The 24,567-nt window shown below is 37.5% G+C and overlaps 3 protein-coding genes across 5 annotated transcripts; all 3 read left to right on the forward strand.

The window, feature by feature from the left end:
- Positions 1–2,744: 2,744 nt before the first annotated feature.
- LOC148837043 (extracellular calcium-sensing receptor-like) lies at positions 2,745–6,207 on the forward strand. The gene is made up of 5 exons (XM_088913900.1): positions 2,745–2,995; positions 3,258–4,071; positions 4,178–4,405; positions 4,953–5,076; positions 5,294–6,207. The coding sequence occupies exons 1-5, from the start codon at positions 2,745–2,747 to the stop codon at positions 6,205–6,207; spliced, it is 2,331 nt and encodes a 776-aa protein (XP_088770026.1).
- Positions 6,208–11,099: 4,892 nt separating this feature from the next.
- Positions 11,100–15,039, forward strand: LOC148837044 (extracellular calcium-sensing receptor-like). The gene is made up of 6 exons (XM_088913833.1): positions 11,100–11,308; positions 11,568–11,856; positions 12,094–12,903; positions 13,010–13,237; positions 13,785–13,908; positions 14,126–15,039. Exons 1-6 carry the CDS (start codon positions 11,100–11,102, stop codon positions 15,037–15,039), a joined length of 2,574 nt encoding a protein of 857 aa, XP_088769959.1.
- A 3,593-nt stretch (positions 15,040–18,632) lies between these two features.
- LOC148837045 (extracellular calcium-sensing receptor-like) lies at positions 18,633–22,488 on the forward strand. Of its 3 annotated transcripts, XM_088913794.1 has the most exons (6): positions 18,633–18,784; positions 19,055–19,343; positions 19,615–20,424; positions 20,628–20,855; positions 21,252–21,375; positions 21,575–22,488. In XM_088913794.1, the coding sequence occupies exons 1-6, from the start codon at positions 18,696–18,698 to the stop codon at positions 22,486–22,488; spliced, it is 2,454 nt and encodes an 817-aa protein (XP_088769920.1). In that variant the 5' UTR covers positions 18,633–18,695. The 3 variants fall into 3 exon arrangements, with proteins under 3 accessions (XP_088769920.1, XP_088769921.1, XP_088769923.1); XM_088913795.1 differs by lacking the exon at positions 19,615–20,424 and having other exon boundaries at positions 18,696–18,784; XM_088913797.1 differs by lacking the exons at positions 18,633–18,784; positions 19,615–20,424; positions 20,628–20,855 and having other exon boundaries at positions 19,089–19,343.
- The last annotated feature ends 2,079 nt before the right edge of the window (positions 22,489–24,567 follow it).

A 24,567-nucleotide genomic window follows, 5' to 3' on the forward strand; every position in this document is an offset into this window, starting at 1 on the left:
CGAATATTTTACAGTATTTGTGACTGGAAACTCCGTTACCAGCATAGACCACACTAGGATCTACACACAAAAACTTGTTAATAAGATGCTTCTTAAACAAATGCTCAGCACTTATTAAACGTTAAAAGCCCTACACTATATAAACTTTGTGAACACTCAGCAGGCTTTGCGGGTGCACACGCAAAGTGATTAAAGTCGTTCACAAATTGTAAAAACCAGACATTTACACAAACATCTCTTATCGTTGTTCAAAAAAGTGAAGCACCAAATGGAAAGTTCACATATTTCACTTTTATTAAACTTGCTTTAGGAACAGGATCTAACGATGACGACGAACAGGACCTGTCTCGTAGGGGCGCATACCTGTTAAATTAGGAATAGGCCATTACACACGTAATGCTTTGTGAGAAGTTAAATAACACGCATTGAAGGAATATTTTGTCAGTTTATTTTCTGTATATTTAAACAGGGAAATATTTCTGAATCATGTGGAGATTATAGAATTGTAAATATAACATTATGGTAATGAAAATATTTTTAGTTAACTATTCCTGTGGGAGAGAGAAAGTAGTTGAGAGCTCCTCCACCAGGCGATTCAAGAGATGAGTTCTGATCCTAAACAGGCCGGACTTTATATGATCTGGGTTTTTAGAAGAGTGAATGGGAAAGATTGCGTGTACAGTAGTTGTTTTTTTGTGTGTGTGTGTGTGTGTAAGTAAATATGTTTTTTTTATATTGTATCCACATTGCTGTGGTGAAGGTTTTACATGACTTAAGAAGAACTCGTTCTGGAATTGTCCTTAATTAAATTTTCTTTGTACTTACAGTGTGTGCTTCAGCGGCTGTGCCATAGTTTGTGCTTCCGTGTGACTTATCCACTTTTACATGCCAATAGCAACGTGGATGTGACAGGAATATGTTTAGGAAAAAAAAGTGCTTTGTACACAGAATTATTTTAATTGCAATTGTATAAACTTTTCCAGGTTGGGCTTGCAAGTATCGCATGATTTACAAGAGCAATACAGTCGACTCGGAACTTACGCGGGGGTTGGGGATTTTGAGTGGAGAGAAATGCCAAATTCTTGTCTTAGCAAAGTTTATGCTGTGGCTTATAAAAAAAATCCTTCTAACCTCTTACGGTAATTCAAGATTTAATGCGTTTAAAATAAGTATTAAAAATAACTATTTCTGCATACTAAAATTAGCAAGGCAGCTGATGCACTGACAGTATAGAGCTGCTGTGCATTACCTGTAAGATCAGCTTTGCACAGAAATTATATTGGAAGTGTTTTTTAAAAAGTAGACCGCCTTCAGTATAAACAACAAAAGAATTTGAACAGTCAAATGAGAAAAAACATGTAAAAGGCTTTAATTTTTCAGTTTATACTGTACAAATTGCAACGAATACACCCCTTCGCCTAAGAGGGATCTTGGCCGCCTGGGCTGAAAAAGGTCTTCTTTAGCTCAGCCGGCAAAGACCACTGTTGAATACTGGAGACCCGGGTTCAAGCCTGTGTGGTGAGGGACGAACTGGGGCTGATGCCGCAAGGGCACAAACTCAAGAACATGAAGACACTACAATATAATTAACATGTTGTGTTGACTAGAGCAGCATGCTGGTGCAGCAGTTAGCATGACGGACCTTCAGTGCTGGGGTCTTGGGTTCAATTCCAGACTTAGGGTGCTAACTGTGTGGAGTAGGAATGTTTTCCCTATTCTTGTGTGGGTTTCCTCTGGGTGCTCCGCTTTCCTTCCACAATCCAAAGAAATGCAGGTACTGTTGGCTTAATTGGTTAATTGGCTTCAGGTTAATTGGCTTCTGTGAATTTGTCCCTTGTGTGAGTGGGACTGTATGTTTGTGTCTGTGTGTTCCCTGCCATGGCCTGGCGTCTCATCCAGGGTGTATTCTGCCTTACTCCCATTGAATCCAAGGAGAGACTCCGGGCCATCGTGACCTTGAATTGGATAAGCAGTTATTGAAAGGGATGTTATGATGATTATTTTGTGTGCTGTCTCTTCCTAGTTGTTACTTAAACCTGTCTGAAACCATCACATTAAGTGTTCTGTAATAATTTATTTAGCATCGGTGCAGAAAATAAATAAACCCTTAGAGGATACCTACATAACATTGTGAATTTCATGCTCTGCTTAGCTAATCACTCCTGAGACTTTGTGCACAATATAAGGACAACTAATTGTAACATTTTTGCTATAACGAGAAAGTGTCTCCATGTGTTATAGAATGTTATTGCAAGTAACAGCACTGACGATGATTACTGCTGTTTTTACTTCAGTAGAAGACCCTCTTTGCAGGCTTCAAGGCAGAGCAGTATTTCCAAATTTATCTGCGGATGGAGACATTATGATTGGGGGAGTGTTGTCAATGCACACCAAGACTGTTGAAAAAATAGAGCTCTTTACAGGCAATCCAGAACCTTCTGAATGCCAAAGGTTTGTCGGTATTTTCCTGTCCTGTTGCATTTTTAGACTGTTCAGAACAACTCTGTTAGTATTGTTTTACTATTCATGCTAACATTATTAATAATTGTACTATATTGCAATAGTTATTTTTTGTTTTTGAAAAGTTCCTTTTTGTTCATATTTGCAGCAAGCCCTTAGTGAAGCAAGCAATTTCCTTTTCAGCTTTAAAATTCTTCTTTAGGTTCTAGCGAAAACTTTTGAATCAAAATTATTTATGCTTTTTTCATAGATTGAACTTTTTAGAGTTTCAGTCAGCACACACAATGATTTTTGCCATTGAGGAAATCAACAACAGAACGGATCTTCTTCCCGGCGTGTCTCTGGGATACAAGATTTTCGATGCTTGTGACTCCTCACCTTCTTCTGTAAGAGCAGCCATGGCTCTGATGAACGGATATGAGGAATCTTCTGACACCTCCTGCTCCAGACCAGCTGCAGTTCAAGCTATAATCGGACAGTCTGCATCATCAACAACGATAGCAATGGCAGCAACAGTTGGACCTTTTCATATTCCATATGGTGGAATATTTTCATATTCATATGGTGAGAAATCCTTGATTTAACTGTTTGACCTCTTTGCAAGTACTTTAAACTTTTAATGAAATACAGTACTTAAAACACGCCTCATTTCATTTAGGATACATAAACCTGTCTTATTTTTAATGTTTGTTGTACTGATGAAGTGATACAGTTCCCTTAATGTCAAGTGATTATCTTAATGTGTTTAAAATCTTAGTAATTCATATTTTTTCCATTTAAAATAGCACCTCTTCTTTACAGATCAGTCATGTTGCTACCTGTGCGTGTTTGAGCAATCGAAGGAGATTCCCTTCATTCTTCAGAACCATCCCCAGTGACTATTATCAGAGCAGAGCCCTGGCTCAGCTTGTGAAGCACTTTGGATGGACCTGGGTTGGGACTATTAGAAGTGACAATGATTATGGCAATAATGGAATGGCAACCTTTACACAAACTGCCCAGAAAGAGGGCATCTGTATTGAATATTCAGAAGCAATTCATGAAAACTATCCGAGGGAGGAAATTCTTAAGACCATAAATGTAATAAAACAGAGCACATCAAAGGTCATTATAGCTTTCCTTGCCCGAGGAGAGATGACTGTTTTATTGAAAGAATTATCACTTCAGAATGTAACTGGTCACCAATGGATTGGCAGTGAAGCCTGGATTACTGCCAGTAATGTTGCGACAGCAGAGGGTTATAGAATTCTGAGAGGAGCTATAGGGTTTGCTATTCTTAAAACCAAAGTAGATGGACTGAGAGAGTTTTTAACAAGTGTTCATCCATCTCAACGTCCAGGCAATGCACTCATTAACAAGTTTTGGGAAACTGCATTTAATTGTTCTCTGATAACTGAAGAAAATTCAGCTGGTAGGACACCTTGTACAGGAACTGAAAATTTAAGAGAAAAAAGTGGATATGCAGATACGTCAGAAATGAGATTTTACAACAATGTGTATAAATCAGTGTATGCTGTTGCAAATGCACTACATAGCCTGCTTGAGTGCAAAGCACACGGTCCTTTATCAAATTACACTTGTGCAAAATTGAGTAATACTGAACCAAGGCAGGTAAATCAGACTTTCATACTCTCCCGATTATAAAATTAACCAATTCAACTTCTAAATTGATTCTAAATTTAATGTCAGTGATGATAGGAACATGTTTTTCGCACAGGTTCTTCAGCATCTCAAAAAAGTCAGTTTCACAACTAAAACCGGAGAGCAAGTCTCTTTCGATGACAATGGAGATCCAGTTGCAAGATACGAATTAGTGAACTGGCAGCTTGTAAACGAGAGCACCATCCAGTTCATGACCATCGGTTACTATGATGCTTCACTGCCAGCAGGTCGTCAGTTTGTCATGAATCAAGTAAACATTTCTTGGGCAGGTGGTCAATATGAGGTAGGCAATACAAAAGCAAGTTTGGAAGATTAAATGTGGCTTGGCACAGACAGGTTAGCTTTATTACATCTTAGTGTGAACTCTGTGCTTAACAATTATGCTTAAAAACCCACCCATCTTAAAGCAAGCTAGGCTTAAATGTCTTGTTGCAGTGCTTAGAGGTAGGACAGAATGTTTAGCATTTGGAAGCTATTCATTGCGTGTTTAGGCTGACGGTTAAAAAATAAATAATCACTGAAGAAGCTCTAAGATTAAATTTTTCTAATGCTTTTATCATTGTTATTTTTCCTTTAATGTAGTTCTATTTAAACAATACAACAACAGGTAACCTCGCCTACTGCACAAGTGTCTAAAAAGGTCCTTCAATATAGCTAATATTTCAAGTAATACCTGTTTCATGTTTCTTATCTAGAAACCTCAGTCAGTTTGCAGTGAGAGTTGCTTTTTTAGGAAAAAACACCCTCTCACCTACTGATTTAATGTATAAGTAATGTTCATTTATATAAACTTATATATTCAAATTATTTGTTACCTGTATCCTGTCTAGAAGCCCAAGTCAGTGTGCAGTGAGAGCTGTCCCCCAGGCACTCGAAAGGCAGTTCAGAGAGGAATGCCTGTGTGCTGCTATGACTGCATACGGTGTGCTGAAGGAGAGATCAGCAACACCACAGGTAAAGTAAGATCTGATTACAAAATAATTACACACTATTACCTTCTGTGTTAAACTTCTCTAAATGAATACACATTAGCCTGTTCAGTAAAAAACAAGACATACAGTAATCTCATATTTAATAGTTTTAAATGTGTTAAAATATAAAAAATGCATTTGCCAACCTATAGCAGCATTTTGCACTGTTCTTGCTTACTCTTTTTTTTATTTTCTTGCAGATTCTAACAATTGTATTCAGTGTCCTTTGGAATTCTGGTCAAACGACAAAAGAGATGAATGTGTATTGAAATCAGTTGAATTCCTGTCCTTTGGAGAAATCATGGGAATACTGCTAACAGCTTTCTCTTTGTCTGGAGCTTGCTTAACTGCAGGTGTAGCTTTCATCTTCTTTAGAAACAGCGATACTCCCATTGTTAAAGCCAATAACTCTGAACTGAGTTTCCTTCTGCTCTTTTCACTGACACTGTGTTTCCTCTGTTCACTTACTTTCATCGGCCAGCCCTCTGACTGGTCCTGTATGTTGCGCCACACAGCATTTGGGATCACGTTTGTCCTGTGCATCTCCTGTGTTCTGGGGAAAACAGTAGTGGTGTTAATGGCCTTTAGGGCTACACTGCCAGGCAATAACATTATGAAATGGTTTGGGCCCACACAGCAGCGGTTAAGTGTTCTCGCTTTCACACTTATACAGGTGTTAATTTGTGTTCTTTGGTTGACAATTTCACCTCCTTTTCCTAACAGAAACATGAAATACTATGCAGACAGAATCATTCTGGAGTGTGACTTGGGATCTGCAGGTGCATTCTGGGCTGTGTTAGGGTATATAGGATTCCTCTCTGCCTTGTGCTTTGTGCTCGCTTTCCTGGCTCGGAAGCTGCCTGATAACTTCAATGAAGCCAAATTCATTACATTCAGCATGCTCATATTCTGTGCTGTCTGGATCACATTTATCCCATCTTATATTAGCTCCCCTGGGAAGTTCACAGTGGCTGTGGAAATATTTGCAATCTTGGCTTCTAGTTTCGGTTTACTTGTCTGTATATTTGTACCTAAATGTCATATTATTTTACTGAAGCCTGATCTAAACACAAGGAAACACTTAATGGGCAAAATGTCCTCCAAGTCTCTTTAAAACTCATGTAAAACATCGAAAAAAGGTACCCCTTTTTTCTTTTTATGATTGCATATTGTACTTAATTATCTGTACATTTCTAGATACAGAACAAGTAAGAGTTAACTGTGCTGAAAAATAAAATGCCCTATTTTCAGGTGTGGAAATGAGAGAGGGAGAGCAGAGGGGTAGGGAAATTGACAAAATGAAAAATTTGAAGGGATAAGAGAAGAGAGGATATCAAAATCCGTGGAACAAATTTCAAGTGTAAAACACAAGGAAACACTTAATGGGCAAAATGCCCTCCAAGTTTCTTTAAAACAGCCATTTTGTAGAAAGTACACTTCCCTGCTGAAAAGTAAAAAAGGAGTTTAAAATGCCCAAATTTTCAAGTGTGGAAATGAGAGAAGGAATGAAGTGGGGTGGGTAAAGTGGCAGAATGAAAAGGTGATCAAGAATGGTAGATGACAGGAGGAAAGCAAAGAGATGAAATTCTGAAGAACATATTTCAGGAGTGAAAGACAATAGTTGACAATCTGTCAACTGAAAGGATAGAAAGAGCTCAGTTTGGGGCATTCTGTGTTGAAAGCATATACTAATTCCTTTCACCTGAAGGATGCCAGGTGCTTTATAGAACCCCAGGTGAAGCATGGCAGCAATTACATGCCAACAGTCCAATCGCACAGCAGACAGAGTAGAATATTGATGACCTGCAGGAGCAAATGAGTTATGAAGGATGTTGGGGTAGACCATGTTGTGTACTAGTACTGCATATAGCCAGCTTAGCACAATCAGCAGCAACCAGTTTTTCTTACAGGTTTTCCAACCCAGTATTGGCAAAGCATTGTCTAGCTTATGACATCTCAAGAGATGATGCTACAACGTGGTTATTCTCTGGTGGCAGGATGAATTGGCCTGAATTATGAACCTATATTACCAAAATAACATTTTCAGAGAGAAATGCAAGTGACTTAACTTTTGTGAATTATTAATATACATGTTTTTAATGTTACCTCCAAATATTTATGACAATAACATTAGTAATCATCGTTTTGTTCTTTCATTTGTACTTATCTCACAATGTACAGTTTGTATTAATGGACAATAGTTTCACTTAGAAATTATGAATAACAAAAAAAGCACACAATGTATACTGTAGCTCCCAGTCTACTGCAATACACTAGTCTACACTAGACAATATCACAAGTACTCATGCCATACTTTATTTCATTATTCTAGAACACTATTTACTGTACCAAAGGTTTTCTGTCAAGGGCTTTTTCATAAGAATGAACACTGACTTTTAAGCATGATTCCTGTATGATTTTCAGATCAGTATATTATGTTACAATTTATTACAATTATCAGTAAAATATATTTTCTCTCTGTAATGAGTTTTTGATGATGAAGAGCTGTTCTAGACAAAGTCACTAGTTTTCATTCTCCCGGTACTACTGTACATTAAAGACACACAAGCTCATAAGCTTGAGTGCTACACTCTTACTGGAATGATTTAATATTTTGGAATGAAGAAGCAGGTGTCCTCCAGTGCCAGGTTCTGTCTCGTTATTGTTCACATCCCAAGCTTGATGTAGCTCTGTGCTTCAGTCTGTCAATCAGTGGAGATTACCTGTGTGCTGCCTGTGCTCTTTAAAATAGAATAAGATCACTTTATTGGTCATCTACAAATTCTTGTATTAGAAATTTGTCGTTTCACATACCCCAACTTGTGTCCTCTCCATGAGACACACAGACAGGGAGAGAAGCTTGGGGTCAGAGCGCAGCGTCAGCCATGTATACAGCACCCCTAGAGCAGTTGGGGTTAAGGGCCTTGCTCAGGGGCCCAACAGAGTAGGATTCCTCTGCCGGCCACAGGATACAAACCAGCAACTTTCCAGCCACAGGCACAGATCCTTAGCCACAGAGCCACCACACTGCAGAAACTCTTCAGGCCTGCTGTTCATCTGATCACAACACAAGCCTCTACAATGGATTGTCTTTGCTAAGTTATGGATTCTGGATCTTTATTTTATCCAATTTATTTCTAATAAACGTGGATGTGATTTTATAACAAGCGTCCTTCCATACTTTTCTAGAATGTTTTTGATCATTTATCAATTATTTATCATTTTGAAGAAAACAACATGGAATCTGAGATTTTCAGTACAGGATACGGAATGTTCCCTAAAGAATAAATTCTGGTTTGATCTTTAGCTCTTTGGGTGGGTCCAGCTGAAATCCTCACCAGGAAAAGGGATGGATTTAGTTTCAATATTCTCTGCTGCATAAAAAGTGGATTGATTAAGTATTTTTTAAACAAAACAATGGTGACAGTGACATGCCTAAATGCTGTTGCTTAAGAGACATTTGGCTGACCCATTTCGAAATCGTTCACACAAGATTCTTTCTTGCATGTTGTACTGTACATACTGTAAATAATACAAACAATTTACAATGCATTACTATATCATAATATTTAGGGGGTATCATTATCAAGCTATAGTATTAAACAAAAAGAAGAACAATTATAATCATATTTATATTTAGGAAATTATATAATAAAATATATAAACTTTACAATGTATCACAATACAGTATATAGGATGCTTCATAATCAAGTAATAGTACTAACTGTGCTTAGCAAATAGAATCTTAATCATATAAATAACTACGAATATTTTACAGTATTTGTGACTGGAAACTCCGTTACCAGCATAGACCACACTAGGATCTACACACAAAAACTTGTTAATAAGATGCTTCTTAAACAAATGCTCAGCACTTATTAAACGTTAAAAGCCCTACACTATATAAACTTTGTGAACACTCAGCAGGCTTTGCGGGTGCACACGCAAAGTGATTAAAGTCGTTCACAAATTGTAAAAACCAGACATTTACACAAACATCTCTTATCGTTGTTCAAAAAAGTGAAGCACCAAATGGAAAGTTCACATATTTCACTTTTATTAAACTTGCTTTAGGAACAGGATCTAACGATGACGACGAACAGGACCTGTCTCGTAGGGGCGCATACCTGTTAAATTAGGAATAGGCCATTACACACGTAATGCTTTGTGAGAAGTTAAATAACACGCATTGAAGGAATATTTTGTCAGTTTATTTTCTGTATATTTAAACAGGGAAATATTTCTGAATCATGTGGAGATTATAGAATTGTAAATATAACATTATGGTAATGAAAATATTTTTAGTTAACTATTCCTGTGGGAGAGAGAAAGTAGTTGAGAGCTCCTCCACCAGGCGATTCAAGAGATGAGTTCTGATCCTAAACAGGCCGGACTTTATATGATCTGGGTTTTTAGAAGAGTGAATGGGAAAGATTGCGTGTACAGTAGTTGTTTTTTTGTGTGTGTGTGTGTGTGTAAGTAAATATGTTTTTTTTATATTGTATCCACATTGCTGTGGTGAAGGTTTTACATGACTTAAGAAGAACTCGTTCTGGAATTGTCCTTAATTAAATTTTCTTTGTACTTACAGTGTGTGCTTCAGCGGCTGTGCCATAGTTTGTGCTTCCGTGTGACTTATCCACTTTTACATGCCAATAGCAACGTGGATGTGACAGGAATATGTTTAGGAAAAAAAAGTGCTTTGTACACAGAATTATTTTAATTGCAATTGTATAAACTTTTCCAGGTTGGGCTTGCAAGTATCGCATGATTTACAAGAGCAATACAGTCGACTCGGAACTTACGCGGGGGTTGGGGATTTTGAGTGGAGAGAAATGCCAAATTCTTGTCTTAGCAAAGTTTATGCTGTGGCTTATAAAAAAAATCCTTCTAACCTCTTACGGTAATTCAAGATTTAATGCGTTTAAAATAAGTATTAAAAATAACTATTTCTGCATACTAAAATTAGCAAGGCAGCTGATGCACTGACAGTATAGAGCTGCTGTGCATTACCTGTAAGATCAGCTTTGCACAGAAATTATATTGGAAGTGTTTTTTAAAAAGTAGACCGCCTTCAGTATAAACAACAAAAGAATTTGAACAGTCAAATGAGAAAAAACATGTAAAAGGCTTTAATTTTTCAGTTTATACTGTACAAATTGCAACGAATACACCCCTTCGCCTAAGAGGGATCTTGGCCGCCTGGGCTGAAAAAGGTCTTCTTTAGCTCAGCCGGCAAAGACCACTGTTGAATACTGGAGACCCGGGTTCAAGCCTGTGTGGTGAGGGACGAACTGGGGCTGATGCCGCAAGGGCACAAACTCAAGAACATGAAGACACTACAATATAATTAACATGTTGTGTTGACTAGAGCAGCATGCTGGTGCAGCAGTTAGCATGACGGACCTTCAGTGCTGGGGTCTTGGGTTCAATTCCAGACTTAGGGTGCTAACTGTGTGGAGTAGGAATGTTTTCCCTATTCTTGTGTGGGTTTCCTCTGGGTGCTCCGCTTTCCTTCCACAATCCAAAGAAATGCAGGTACTGTTGGCTTAATTGGTTAATTGGCTTCAGGTTAATTGGCTTCTGTGAATTTGTCCCTTGTGTGAGTGGGACTGTATGTTTGTGTCTGTGTGTTCCCTGCCATGGCCTGGCGTCTCATCCAGGGTGTATTCTGCCTTACTCCCATTGAATCCAAGGAGAGACTCCGGGCCATCGTGACCTTGAATTGGATAAGCAGTTATTGAAAGGGATGTTATGATGATTATTTTGTGTGCTGTCTCTTCCTAGTTGTTACTTAAACCTGTCTGAAACCATCACATTAAGTGTTCTGTAATAATTTATTTAGCATCGGTGCAGAAAATAAATAAACCCTTAGAGGATACCTACATAACATTGTGAATTTCATGCTCTGCTTAGCTAATCACTCCTGAGACTTTGTGCACAATATAAGGACAACTAATTGTAACATTTTTGCTATAACGAGAAAGTGTCTCCATGTGTTATAGAATGTTATTGCAAGTAACAGCACTGACGATGATTACTGCTGTTTTTACTTCAGTAGAAGACCCTCTTTGCAGGCTTCAAGGCAGAGCAGTATTTCCAAATTTATCTGCGGATGGAGACATTATGATTGGGGGAGTGTTGTCAATGCACACCAAGACTGTTGAAAAAATAGAGCTCTTTACAGGCAATCCAGAACCTTCTGAATGCCAAAGGTTTGTCGGTATTTTCCTGTCCTGTTGCATTTTTAGACTGTTCAGAACAACTCTGTTAGTATTGTTTTACTATTCATGCTAACATTATTAATAATTGTACTATATTGCAATAGTTATTTTTTGTTTTTGAAAAGTTCCTTTTTGTTCATATTTGCAGCAAGCCCTTAGTGAAGCAAGCAATTTCCTTTTCAGCTTTAAAATTCTTCTTTAGGTTCTAGCGAAAACTTTTGAATCAAAATTATTTATGCTTTTTTCATAGATTGAACTTTTTAGAGTTTCAGTCAGCACACACAATGATTTTTGCCATTGAGGAAATCAACAACAGAACGGATCTTCTTCCCGGCGTGTCTCTGGGATACAAGATTTTCGATGCTTGTGACTCCTCACCTTCTTCTGTAAGAGCAGCCATGGCTCTGATGAACGGATATGAGGAATCTTCTGACACCTCCTGCTCCAGACCAGCTGCAGTTCAAGCTATAATCGGACAGTCTGCATCATCAACAACGATAGCAATGGCAGCAACAGTTGGACCTTTTCATATTCCTGTGGTGAGAAATCCTTGATTTAACTGTTTGACCTCTTTGCAAGTACTTTAAACTTTTAATGAAATACAGTACTTAAAACACGCCTCATTTCATTTAGGATACATAAACCTGTCTTATTTTTAATGTTTGTTGTACTGATGAAGTGATACAGTTCCCTTAATGTCAAGTGATTATCTTAATGTGTTTAAAATCTTAGTAATTCATATTTTTTCCATTTAAAATAGCACCTCTTCTTTACAGATCAGTCATGTTGCTACCTGTGCGTGTTTGAGCAATCGAAGGAGATTCCCTTCATTCTTCAGAACCATCCCCAGTGACTATTATCAGAGCAGAGCCCTGGCTCAGCTTGTGAAGCACTTTGGATGGACCTGGGTTGGGACTATTAGAAGTGACAATGATTATGGCAATAATGGAATGGCAACCTTTACACAAACTGCCCAGAAAGAGGGCATCTGTATTGAATATTCAGAAGCAATTCATGAAAACTATCCGAGGGAGGAAATTCTTAAGACCATAAATGTAATAAAACAGAGCACATCAAAGGTCATTATAGCTTTCCTTGCCCGAGGAGAGATGACTGTTTTATTGAAAGAATTATCACTTCAGAATGTAACTGGTCACCAATGGATTGGCAGTGAAGCCTGGATTACTGCCAGTAATGTTGCGACAGCAGAGGGTTATAGAATTCTGAGAGGAGCTATAGGGTTTGCTATTCTTAAAACCAAAGTAGATGGACTGAGAGAGTTTTTAACAAGTGTTCATCCATCTCAACGTCCAGGCAATGCACTCATTAACAAGTTTTGGGAAACTGCATTTAATTGTTCTCTGATAACTGAAGAAAATTCAGCTGGTAGGACACCTTGTACAGGAACTGAAAATTTAAGAGAAAAAAGTGGATATGCAGATACGTCAGAAATGAGATTTTACAACAATGTGTATAAATCAGTGTATGCTGTTGCAAATGCACTACATAGCCTGCTTGAGTGCAAAGCACACGGTCCTTTATCAAATTACACTTGTGCAAAATTGAGTAATACTGAACCAAGGCAGGTAAATCAGACTTTCATACTCTCCCGATTATAAAATTAACCAATTCAACTTCTAAATTGATTCTAAATTTAATGTCAGTGATGATAGGAACATGTTTTTCGCACAGGTTCTTCAGCATCTCAAAAAAGTCAGTTTCACAACTAAAACCGGAGAGCAAGTCTCTTTCGATGACAATGGAGATCCAGTTGCAAGATACGAATTAGTGAACTGGCAGCTTGTAAACGAGAGCACCATCCAGTTCATGACCATCGGTTACTATGATGCTTCACTGCCAGCAGGTCGTCAGTTTGTCATGAATCAAGTAAACATTTCTTGGGCAGGTGGTCAATATGAGGTAGGCAATACAAAAGCAAGTTTGGAAGATTAAATGTGGCTTGGCACAGACAGGTTAGCTTTATTACATCTTAGTGTGAACTCTGTGCTTAACAATTATGCTTAAAAACCCACCCATCTTAAAGCAAGCTAGGCTTAAATGTCTTGTTGCAGTGCTTAGAGGTAGGACAGAATGTTTAGCATTTGGAAGCTATTCATTGCGTGTTTAGGCTGACGGTTAAAAAATAAATAATCACTGAAGAAGCTCTAAGATTAAATTTTTCTAATGCTTTTATCATTGTTATTTTTCCTTTAATGTAGTTCTATTTAAACAATACAACAACAGGTAACCTCGCCTACTGCACAAGTGTCTAAAAAGGTCCTTCAATATAGCTAATATTTCAAGTAATACCTGTTTCATGTTTCTTATCTAGAAACCTCAGTCAGTTTGCAGTGAGAGTTGCTTTTTTAGGAAAAAACACCCTCTCACCTACTGATTTAATGTATAAGTAATGTTCATTTATATAAACTTATATATTCAAATTATTTGTTACCTGTATCCTGTCTAGAAGCCCAAGTCAGTGTGCAGTGAGAGCTGTCCCCCAGGCACTCGAAAGGCAGTTCAGAGAGGAATGCCTGTGTGCTGCTATGACTGCATACGGTGTGCTGAAGGAGAGATCAGCAACACCACAGGTAAAGTAAGATCTGATTACAAAATAATTACACACTATTACCTTCTGTGTTAAACTTCTCTAAATGAATACACATTAGCCTGTTCAGTAAAAAACAAGACATACAGTAATCTCATATTTAATAGTTTTAAATGTGTTAAAATATAAAAAATGCATTTGCCAACCTATAGCAGCATTTTGCACTGTTCTTGCTTACTCTTTTTTTTATTTTCTTGCAGATTCTAACAATTGTATTCAGTGTCCTTTGGAATTCTGGTCAAACGACAAAAGAGATGAATGTGTATTGAAATCAGTTGAATTCCTGTCCTTTGGAGAAATCATGGGAATACTGCTAACAGCTTTCTCTTTGTCTGGAGCTTGCTTAACTGCAGGTGTAGCTTTCATCTTCTTTAGAAACAGCGATACTCCCATTGTTAAAGCCAATAACTCTGAACTGAGTTTCCTTCTGCTCTTTTCACTGACACTGTGTTTCCTCTGTTCACTTACTTTCATCGGCCAGCCCTCTGACTGGTCCTGTATGTTGCGCCACACAGCATTTGGGATCACGTTTGTCCTGTGCATCTCCTGTGTTCTGGGGAAAACAGTAGTGGTGTTAATGGCCTTTAGGGCTACACTGCCAGGCAATAACATTATGAAATGGTTTGGGCCCACACAGCAGCGGTTAAGTGTTCTCGCTTTCACACTTATACAGGTGTTAATTTGTGTTCTTTGGTTGACAATTTCACCTCCTTTTCCTAACAGAAACATGAAATACTATGCAGACAGAATCATTCTGGAGTGTGACTTGGGATCTGCAGGTGCATTCTGGGCTGTGTTAGGGTATATAGGATTCCTCTCTGCCTTGTGCTTTGTGCTCGCTTTCCTGGCTCGGAAGCTGCCTGATAACTTCAATGAAGCCAAATTCATTACATTCAGCATGCTCATATTCTGTGCTGTCTGGATCACATTTATCCCATCTTATATTAGCTCCCCTGGGAAGTTCACAGTGGCTGTGGAAATATTTGCAATCTTGGCTTCTAGTTTCGGTTTACTTGTCTGTATATTTGTACCTAAATGTCATATTATTTTACTGAAGCCTGATCTAAACACAAGGAAACACTTAATGGGCAAAATGTCCTCCAAGTCTCTTTAAAACTCATGTAAAACATCGAAAAAAGGTACCCCTTTTTTCTTTTTATGATTGCATATTGTACTTAATTATCTGTACATTTCTAGATACAGAACAAGTAAGAGTTAACTGTGCTGAAAAATAAAATGCCCTATTTTCAGGTGTGGAAATGAGAGAGGGAGAGCAGAGGGGTAGGGAAATTGACAAAATGAAAAATTTGAAGGGATAAGAGAAGAGAGGATATCAAAATCCGTGGAACAAATTTCAAGTGTAAAACACAAGGAAACACTTAATGGGCAAAATGCCCTCCAAGTTTCTTTAAAACAGCCATTTTGTAGAAAGTACACTTCCCTGCTGAAAAGTAAAAAAGGAGTTTAAAATGCCCAAATTTTCAAGTGTGGAAATGAGAGAAGGAATGAAGTGGGGTGGGTAAAGTGGCAGAATGAAAAGGTGATCAAGAATGGTAGATGACAGGAGGAAAGCAAAGAGATGAAATTCTGAAGAACATATTTCAGGAGTGAAAGACAATAGTTGACAATCTGTCAACTGAAAGGATAGAAAGAGCTCAGTTTGGGGCATTCTGTGTTGAAAGCATATACTAATTCCTTTCACCTGAAGGATGCCAGGTGCTTTATAGAACCCCAGGTGAAGCATGGCAGCAATTACATGCCAACAGTCCAATCGCACAGCAGACAGAGTAGAATATTGATGACCTGCAGGAGCAAATGAGTTATGAAGGATGTTGGGGTAGACCATGTTGTGTACTAGTACTGCATATAGCCAGCTTAGCACAATCAGCAGCAACCAGTTTTTCTTACAGGTTTTCCAACCCAGTATTGGCAAAGCATTGTCTAGCTTATGACATCTCAAGAGATGATGCTACAACGTGGTTATTCTCTGGTGGCAGGACGAATTGGCCTGAATTATGAACCTATATTACCAAAATAACATTTTCAGAGAGAAATGCAAGTGACTTAACTTTTGTGAATTATTAATATACATGTTTTTAATGTTACCTCCAAATATTTATGACAATAACATTAGTAATCATCGTTTTGTTCTTTCATTTGTACTTATCTCACAATGTACAGTTTGTATTAATGGACAATAGTTTCACTTAGAAATTATGAATAACAAAAAAAGCACACAATGTATACTGTAGCTCCCAGTCTACTGCAATACACTAGTCTACACTAGACAATATCACAAGTACTCATGCCATACTTTATTTCATTATTCTAGAACACTATTTACTGTACCAAAGGTTTTCTGTCAAGGGCTTTTTCATAAGAATGAACACTGACTTTTAAGCATGATTCCTGTATGATTTTCAGATCAGTATATTATGTTACAATTTATTACAATTATCAGTAAAATATATTTTCTCTCTGTAATGAGTTTTTGATGATGAAGAGCTGTTCTAGACAAAGTCACTAGTTTTCATTCTCCCGGTACTACTGTACATTAAAGACACACAAGCTCATAAGCTTGAGTGCTACACTCTTACTGGAATGATTTAATATTTTGGAATGAAGAAGCAGGTGTCCTCCAGTGCCAGGTTCTGTCTCGTTATTGTTCACATCCCAAGCTTGATGTAGCTCTGTGCTTCAGTCTGTCAATCAGTGGAGATTACCTGTGTGCTGCCTGTGCTCTTTAAAATAGAATAAGATCACTTTATTGGTCATCTACAAATTCTTGTATTAGAAATTTGTCGTTTCACATACCCCAACTTGTGTCCTCTCCATGAGACACACAGACAGGGAGAGAAGCTTGGGGTCAGAGCGCAGCGTCAGCCATGTATACAGCACCCCTAGAGCAGTTGGGGTTAAGGGCCTTGCTCAGGGGCCCAACAGAGTAGGATTCCTCTGCCGGCCACAGGATACAAACCAGCAACTTTCCAGCCACAGGCACAGATCCTTAGCCACAGAGCCACCACACTGCAGAAACTCTTCAGGCCTGCTGTTCATCTGATCACAACACAAGCCTCTACAATGGATTGTCTTTGCTAAGTTATGGATTCTGGATCTTTATTTTATCCAATTTATTTCTAATAAACGTGGATGTGATTTTATAACAAGCGTCCTTCCATACTTTTCTAGAATGTTTTTGATCATTTATCAATTATTTATCATTTTGAAGAAAACAACATGGAATCTGAGATTTTCAGTACAGGATACGGAATGTTCCCTAAAGAATAAATTCTGGTTTGATCTTTAGCTCTTTGGGTGGGTCCAGCTGAAATCCTCACCAGGAAAAGGGATGGATTTAGTTTCAATATTCTCTGCTGCATAAAAAGTGGATTGATTAAGTATTTTTTAAACAAAACAATGGTGACAGTGACATGCCTAAATGCTGTTGCTTAAGAGACATTTGGCTGACCCATTTCGAAATCGTTCACACAAGATTCTTTCTTGCATGTTGTACTGTACATACTGTAAATAATACAAACAATTTACAATGCATTACTATATCATAATATTTAGGGGGTATCATTATCAAGCTATAGTATTAAACAAAAAGAAGAACAATTATAATCATATTTATATTTAGGAAATTAACATTTGTATACACAATGTACAGTATATACATAATTACAATTATATAAACTCTTTTACTGTATATCTGTCTTGCAAGTAATGTATGTTTTTCAGAAATAATAGTTCTATACTAAAATAGCAATTTGATTATATAATATATAGTTGGTATAATCATTTCCAACCTGGCAACCAAAAGAAAAACTCAGCAGCAGCTCAAAGAGAAACTATTTAAAATTTGTAAATTATTTGCAAATATTCCTCAGAGGAGAAATTGGTTAGGATTAGGTTTCAGCAGTGTTCACTGGTGGTGTGAAATTTCTTTCAGTATTGCTAACAAGTGAAGAACAAAATCAGGTCGTATGAATTAACCTGTTGTCCTCAGACTTTGCTGTAGGTGATCAATCTAAATGCTCTGGGCACTTCATTAGTAAAAGACTGAAGTGATATTGGGGTGAAAACGGCATTCAATTTATCAAAACAGTAACAATAACAAACAATTTCTCCTGAAAAGTAAGTACTGTAAATCTGCATACTGTATATTAGCAAGGCGGTAGATGCCTCACTGGTAGTATAGATTTGATGTACATCACCTGGGAGAATATCATAAGCTGTAATGCTAACCTTGCACAGAAATTATTATTGGAGTCTTGTACAAAGGTAAAAGAGACTTTCAGCATGAACACATAAAGAAATAATTGGTAAAAGGAGGAGACATACAGTACTGTGTGAATAAGTGTATTCATTTTTTCTCAGTTATTGTTCTATAAAGACCATATAAATGTCATATTTTGTTGACTGCCTTCTCTTACTTTTCACTCAACCCTGTCTATAAATATCACATTAACTGTTCTGTAATAATTTAAAATCGGTGCAGATAAATAAACCCTCAGAGTATTCCTGCTCAAGAGATTGTGAACTTCACGCACTGCTTATCTAATAACTCCTGAGACTTTGTGCACAATATAAGGACAACTAATTGTAACATTTTTGCTATAATCAGAAAGTGTCTCCATGTGCTCTAGGATGTTATTGCTAGTAACAGCACTGACGATGATTGCTGCTGTTTTGACTTCAGCAGAAGAGCCTCTTTGCAGGCTTCAAGGCAGAGCAGTATTTCCGAAATTAGCAAAGGAGAGAGAGATTATGATCGGGGGAGTGTTCACAATGCACACCAAGACTGTTGAAAAAAAGGATCTCTATACAAATATTCCAGAAACTTCTGAATGTCAAAGGTTTGTTGGTATATCACAGTCAAGTAACACATTTATATTGTCAATAAAAATTCTATTACTGACATCATGCTACAGTCTTGATGCTAATACTAAGAATAGTAGTAGTATGACAGTATATTTTTTGTCTTTGGAGTTATTCTATTTTGCGGTAATCCACAAGTGAAGCACACAATTTCAGGCTTTCAGTTGTTTTTAAGTTTATGTTTACAATCATTTGAATTAAAAAACAAAAAGAACAGGAAAATAAATTATATTATGACTTTTTCATAGATTGAACTTTGTAGAGTTTCAGTCAGCACACACAATGATTTTTGCCATTGAGGAAATCAACAACAGAACGGATCTTCTTCCCGGTGTGTCTCTGGGATATAGGATTTTTGATTCTTGTGACTCCTCACCTTCTTCTGTAAGAGCAGCCATGGCTCTGATGAACGGATATGAGGAATCTTCTGACAGCTCCTGCTCCAGACCAGCTGCAGTACAAGCTATATTAGGAGAGTCTGGATCATCAACCACGATTGCAATTGCAGCAGCAGTTGGACCTTTTCATATTCCTGTGGTGAGAAATCCATGATTTAACAGTTTGATCTTTTTTGTTTTAAACTTATATTTTAAAATATTTCAAATAATTTATTATAAATATCACAAAAAATATATATTCAAAAGAGGTCCCTCATTTAATTTTAGGATATCTAATCCTGTCTTGTTTTCAACTTTTCTTGTACTTCTGAAGACACACAGTCTCGTTACATTTTATTATTTTAAATAAGTACATTTTAAATTTTAGTAATTAAGGATTTTCCATCTAAAATAGCATTTCTTCTTTACAGATCAGCCACTTTGCTACCTGTGCGTGTTTGAGCAATCGAAGGAGATTCCCTTCATTTTTCAGGACCATCCCCAGTGACTATTATCAGAGCAGAGCTCTGGCTCAGCTTGTGAAGCACTTTGGATGGACCTGGGTTGGGACTATTAGAAGTGACAATGATTATGGCTACAATGGAATGACTACCTTTATACAAGCTGCCCAGAAAGAGGGCATCTGTATTGAATATTCAGAAACCATTCATGAAAACTATCCCAGGGAGGACATTCTTAAAACCATAAATGTAATAAAAAAGAGCATGGCAAAGGTCATTATAGCTTTCCTTGCCCGAGGAGAGATGACTGTTTTATTGAAAGAATTATCACTTCAGAATGTAACTGGTCACCAATGGATTGGCAGTGAAGCCTGGATTACTGCCAGTAATGTTGCGACAGCAGAGGGTTATAGAATTCTGAGAGGAGCTATAGGGTTTGCTATTCTTAAAACCAAAGTAGATGGACTGAGAGAGTTTTTAACAAGTGTTCATCCATCTCAGCGTCCAGGCAATGCGCTCATCAATGAGTTTTGGGAAACTGCATTTAATTGTTCCCTGACAACAGAAGAAAATACAGCTGGTAGGACACCTTGTACAGGAGCTGAAAATTTAAGAGGAAAAAGTGGATATGCGGTTGTGTCAGAAATGAGATTTTACAACAATGTGTATAAATCAGTGTATGCTGTTGCATATGCTCTACATAGCCTGCTTGACTGCAAAGCACAAGGTCCTTTTTCAAATTACACTTGTGCAAAAATGAGTAATACTGAACCAAGGCAGGTAAAGTAGTTATTCATGCTCTACTTATACAGTATACTTATATTCTACTTTGTTCTGTAAAGTGCTTTGAGAAGCCATCTTTAAAGGTTCTATATAAAAAAAGTTTTTTGTTATTATTATTTATTACTGTACCATTAACCACTTCAACTTCAAGTCTAGCTTTAATGTTTGTAATGATAGCAACATGATGTTTTTTTGCACAGGTCCTTCAGCATCTCAAAAAAGTCAATTTCAAAACCAAAACCGGAGAGCAGGTCTCATTTGATGACAATGGAGATCCAGTTGCGAGATATGAATTAGTGAACTGGCAGCTTGTAAACGAGAGCACCATCCAGTTCACGACCATCGGTTACTATGATGCTTCACTGCCAGCAGGTCGTCAGTTTCTCATGAATCAAGTTAACATTTCTTGGGCAGATGGTCAACATGAGGTAGGCATATGAAAATATATAACAGAGAAAGTTATTTCTGTTGTTTTATTGCACAATGATTCTCTTTTACTTGTTGATTTGTCCTTAAAGAAAAGGCAAAACAAAGTGAAAAAAGTACACGATTCTATTTGCTTAATGATCTTAATTACTGTAGATTTGCTTAAGTTCTGTTCTTAAAAATATCTGTTTTTCTTTCTTCCTTGAATCTCTCTATTTTGCTTTAATGAACTATTTGTCTAATAGTTATTATACTACAAATATTTTAAATATGAACTTCTTTACCTGAGAAAGATTTTCTCTGGAATACTTCACTGCCTCACAAAACATTTTATATTTTCATATACAGTACTATAATAATAGTTTTGAAGTCAATTTTGTCTGACCCTTGCTGTGCAGAAGCCTGAGTCAGTGTGCAGTGAGAGCTGTCCCCCAGGCACTCGAAAGGCAGTTCAGAGAGGAAGGCCTGTGTGTTGCTATGACTGCATACGATGTGCTGACGGAGAGATCAGCAACACTACAGGTAAATAGTAGGACAGCACATTAACATGCCTTAGTTTAGCCCAATAATGTATTGTAATAATCAACAAATTAGTGACATAATATATATATATATATCCTTTATTAATGTCATTATTAATTACAATATTCCAGATACATTTTTACATGCTTCTCTTTATCCTATATTGTACACTAAACAAAACTTGTGGGTTTCTTTGCAGATGCTAATGATTGTATCCAGTGTTCTTTGGATTATTGGTCAAATGAGAAAAGAGATGCATGTGTACTTAAAATAATTGAATTTTTGTCCTTTGGAGAAATCATGGGAATTGTGCTTGTGATATTTTCTGTGTCTGGAGCTTGTGTAACTATAGGGATAGCACTGATCTTCTTTAAATATAAGGACACTCCCATCGTTAAAGCCAATAACTCTGAGCTAAGTTTCCTTCTTCTCTTTTCATTGACACTGTGTTTCCTCTGTTCACTTACTTTCATTGGCCAGCCCTCTGACTGGTCCTGTATGTTGCGCCACACAGCATTTGGGATCACATTTGTCCTGTGCATCTCTTGTGTTCTGGGGAAAACAATAGTGGTGTTAATGGCCTTTAGGGCTACACTGCCAGGCAGTGACATTATGAAATGGTTTGGACCCACACAGCAGCGGTTAAGTGTTCTTGGTTTCACACTTACACAGGTCTTAATTTGTGTTCTTTGGTTGGCGATATCTCCTCCTTTTCCTAAAAAGAACGTGAAATACTACAGAGAAAAAATAATTCTGGAGTGTGACCTGGGATCTGCAGGTGCATTCTGGGCTGTGTTAGGGTATATAGGATTCCTCTCTGCCTTGTGCTTTGTGCTCGCTTTCCTGGCTCGGAAGCTGCCTGATAACTTCAATGAAGCCAAATTCATTACATTCAGCATGCTCATATTCTGTGCTGTCTGGATCACATTTATCCCGGCTTATATCAGCTCTCCTGGGAAATTCACGGTTGCTGTAGAAATATTTGCAATTTTGGCATCGAGTTTCGGTTTACTCTTTTGTATATTTGCCCCAAAATGTTATATAATTTTACTAAAGCCTGAATTAAATACAAAGAAACGCCTGATGGGTAAAATGCCATCAAAATCTTTGTAAAAGAGCCACTTTTAGTATATGTCTTTAATTATATTTTGTAGTTCATAAAAAATATTGAAAAAATATAAAATCCAGAATTAAAAAAAAAATATAGAGGATTACCTTCTTATTCTCAAACTAAAAAAGAAAGACATAAGAATAAAAGTTGAATAAGATAAAATGTGTTAAGGATTCTTATTGCTACGTTATGAAAATATGGTGGTTACATATGGTTACAATACAATAAAATATGTATTTCCATTACTATACACAAATCTATTCATTCTGATGTAATGTTTAATGTTACCTACAGTATGCTATACCTGTACCTCTGCAATAAATGCTAACAATAACAAGAACAATGATGATGATTATGTTGTTCAACAGTACCAGATGCTCATTGTCCCCACTCCAGGGAGTAACTGTTTGCCTGCTGTGATCTTTACAGGAACTCTACACGCTGGCCACTCTTTCAGCCTCCAAATGACCCCCCACTCTGTTAGAAGAGCAAGTTTAAAAACACTGCAATTATGTATATGCAATGCAATCTGCAATCATGATATGGAACCATATTGTATTTTTGTTAGTAGCTGTATATTCTTTGAACCTCTAATTCAGGGTGTTTGCAAATTAGTTTATGCCAAGGAATTCCCATAAGCTGTGTTTTGCTAAAGTATTCAGACCCTTGTACACTTTTTACATGTTGTTGCTTTTTAGTCTGTTGTTATGACACAATAAAGTAATGATTAATATCTGTTAAGGAACAAGTCATAGGTATATTCCATGCTGAAAAGAGAAGAAAGAAAACACAACGTTTCAGCTGTGGAGCCTTCTTCAGGTGTTGACACCTGATTCCTTTACACCCCAACGATTACTTTATTATTGTCGTTGTTCTTATTTGATTTTAACATTTTAAACAGTGTTTGGATCTTTATAATAATTCAATTTGATAAACTATTTAATAATATTTTAAAAGAACTTTCCAAATGAAATGTGCTTATTAGGGATGGAAAAAAGAAACACAACATTTTCTGGAAAGATAATACTGTAGTTATACCTTATGTACTTTTACAAAAAGTTGTCTATTTGTTTTAAGCCCTCTGACCAGCAAAACAGCTTGTACAGTGAGGCATTGCAACCTGCCAATCACACAAAAGTTCGTAAGGTGCACTTTTACTCAACGAGGTCCAGGTGTAACAATGCGCGATCAGGTTACCTTTAAAAAGGCCTTAATTCAAAGCTTAGGTTACTGCAAGAAAAAAGCCACACTTAGTCAGTTTTCTGTGCATTCCATAATGCCTTGAATGTCACCAGAAGCAAGGGAGAGGGCCATTGGCATGCTGCAAGCAGGCATGTCATGTGCCAGCGTTGCCAGACACTATGGAGTAAGCCTCTCCAACATGTCCCAACTGCAGAGGAGGTTTCAACAGACCAGCAGGACAGATGACCATCCAAGATCTGGTCGCCTTTGAGTGACCACACCAGAGCAGGGCCGACACATCAGACGGCTCCATTTGAGAGATCGTTTCAGATCTGCCACCCATACTGCTGCTGAAACTGCTGGCAGAAACAATGCCCGCATCAGTGACAGGACAGTGAGGCTCCATGCTGCTGGCCTGAGAGCAAGGCAACCTGTCAGAGGCCCTCTGCTCATACCTCCTAGACATCACACCCGACTAGCTTGGGCCAGACAGAGGCTGAGATGGACTCGTCAGTGGCATCAGGTCCTCTTCACAGATGAGTCACTCTTCAGCCTGTTCCATACAGACAGGAGGGCCAGAGTGTGGAGGAGGAGGTGTTGCATTTCTTTATTCCATCAGTAGATATTTTTAAAAAAACATCGTATGATACAGGTATACGGTAATTATGTTTTCTGCAGATATTGTACTTATAGATTGAGAAATGTAAAATGAAAATAATAAAGAACTTTAAATTTAAATCAACCTGAGTTTAAAATGTAATGTTTAAGAGGGTTTTGCATGGTCAGTTTGTGTGAGGAAAGACATGCTGGCAGTATGGTAAAGGAAACAGCCAACACTTCAAAAACAAGGCTGGTCAGCTGATTCCAAAGGCCAGATCTCTTCAGTTTGGTAACACTTA

This window comes from Atractosteus spatula, chromosome 4 (assembly GCF_055471065.1).
Source record: "Atractosteus spatula isolate fAtrSpa1 chromosome 4, fAtrSpa1.hap1, whole genome shotgun sequence".
In the NCBI taxonomy this organism is placed as follows: Eukaryota; Metazoa; Chordata; class Actinopteri; order Semionotiformes; family Lepisosteidae; genus Atractosteus; species Atractosteus spatula.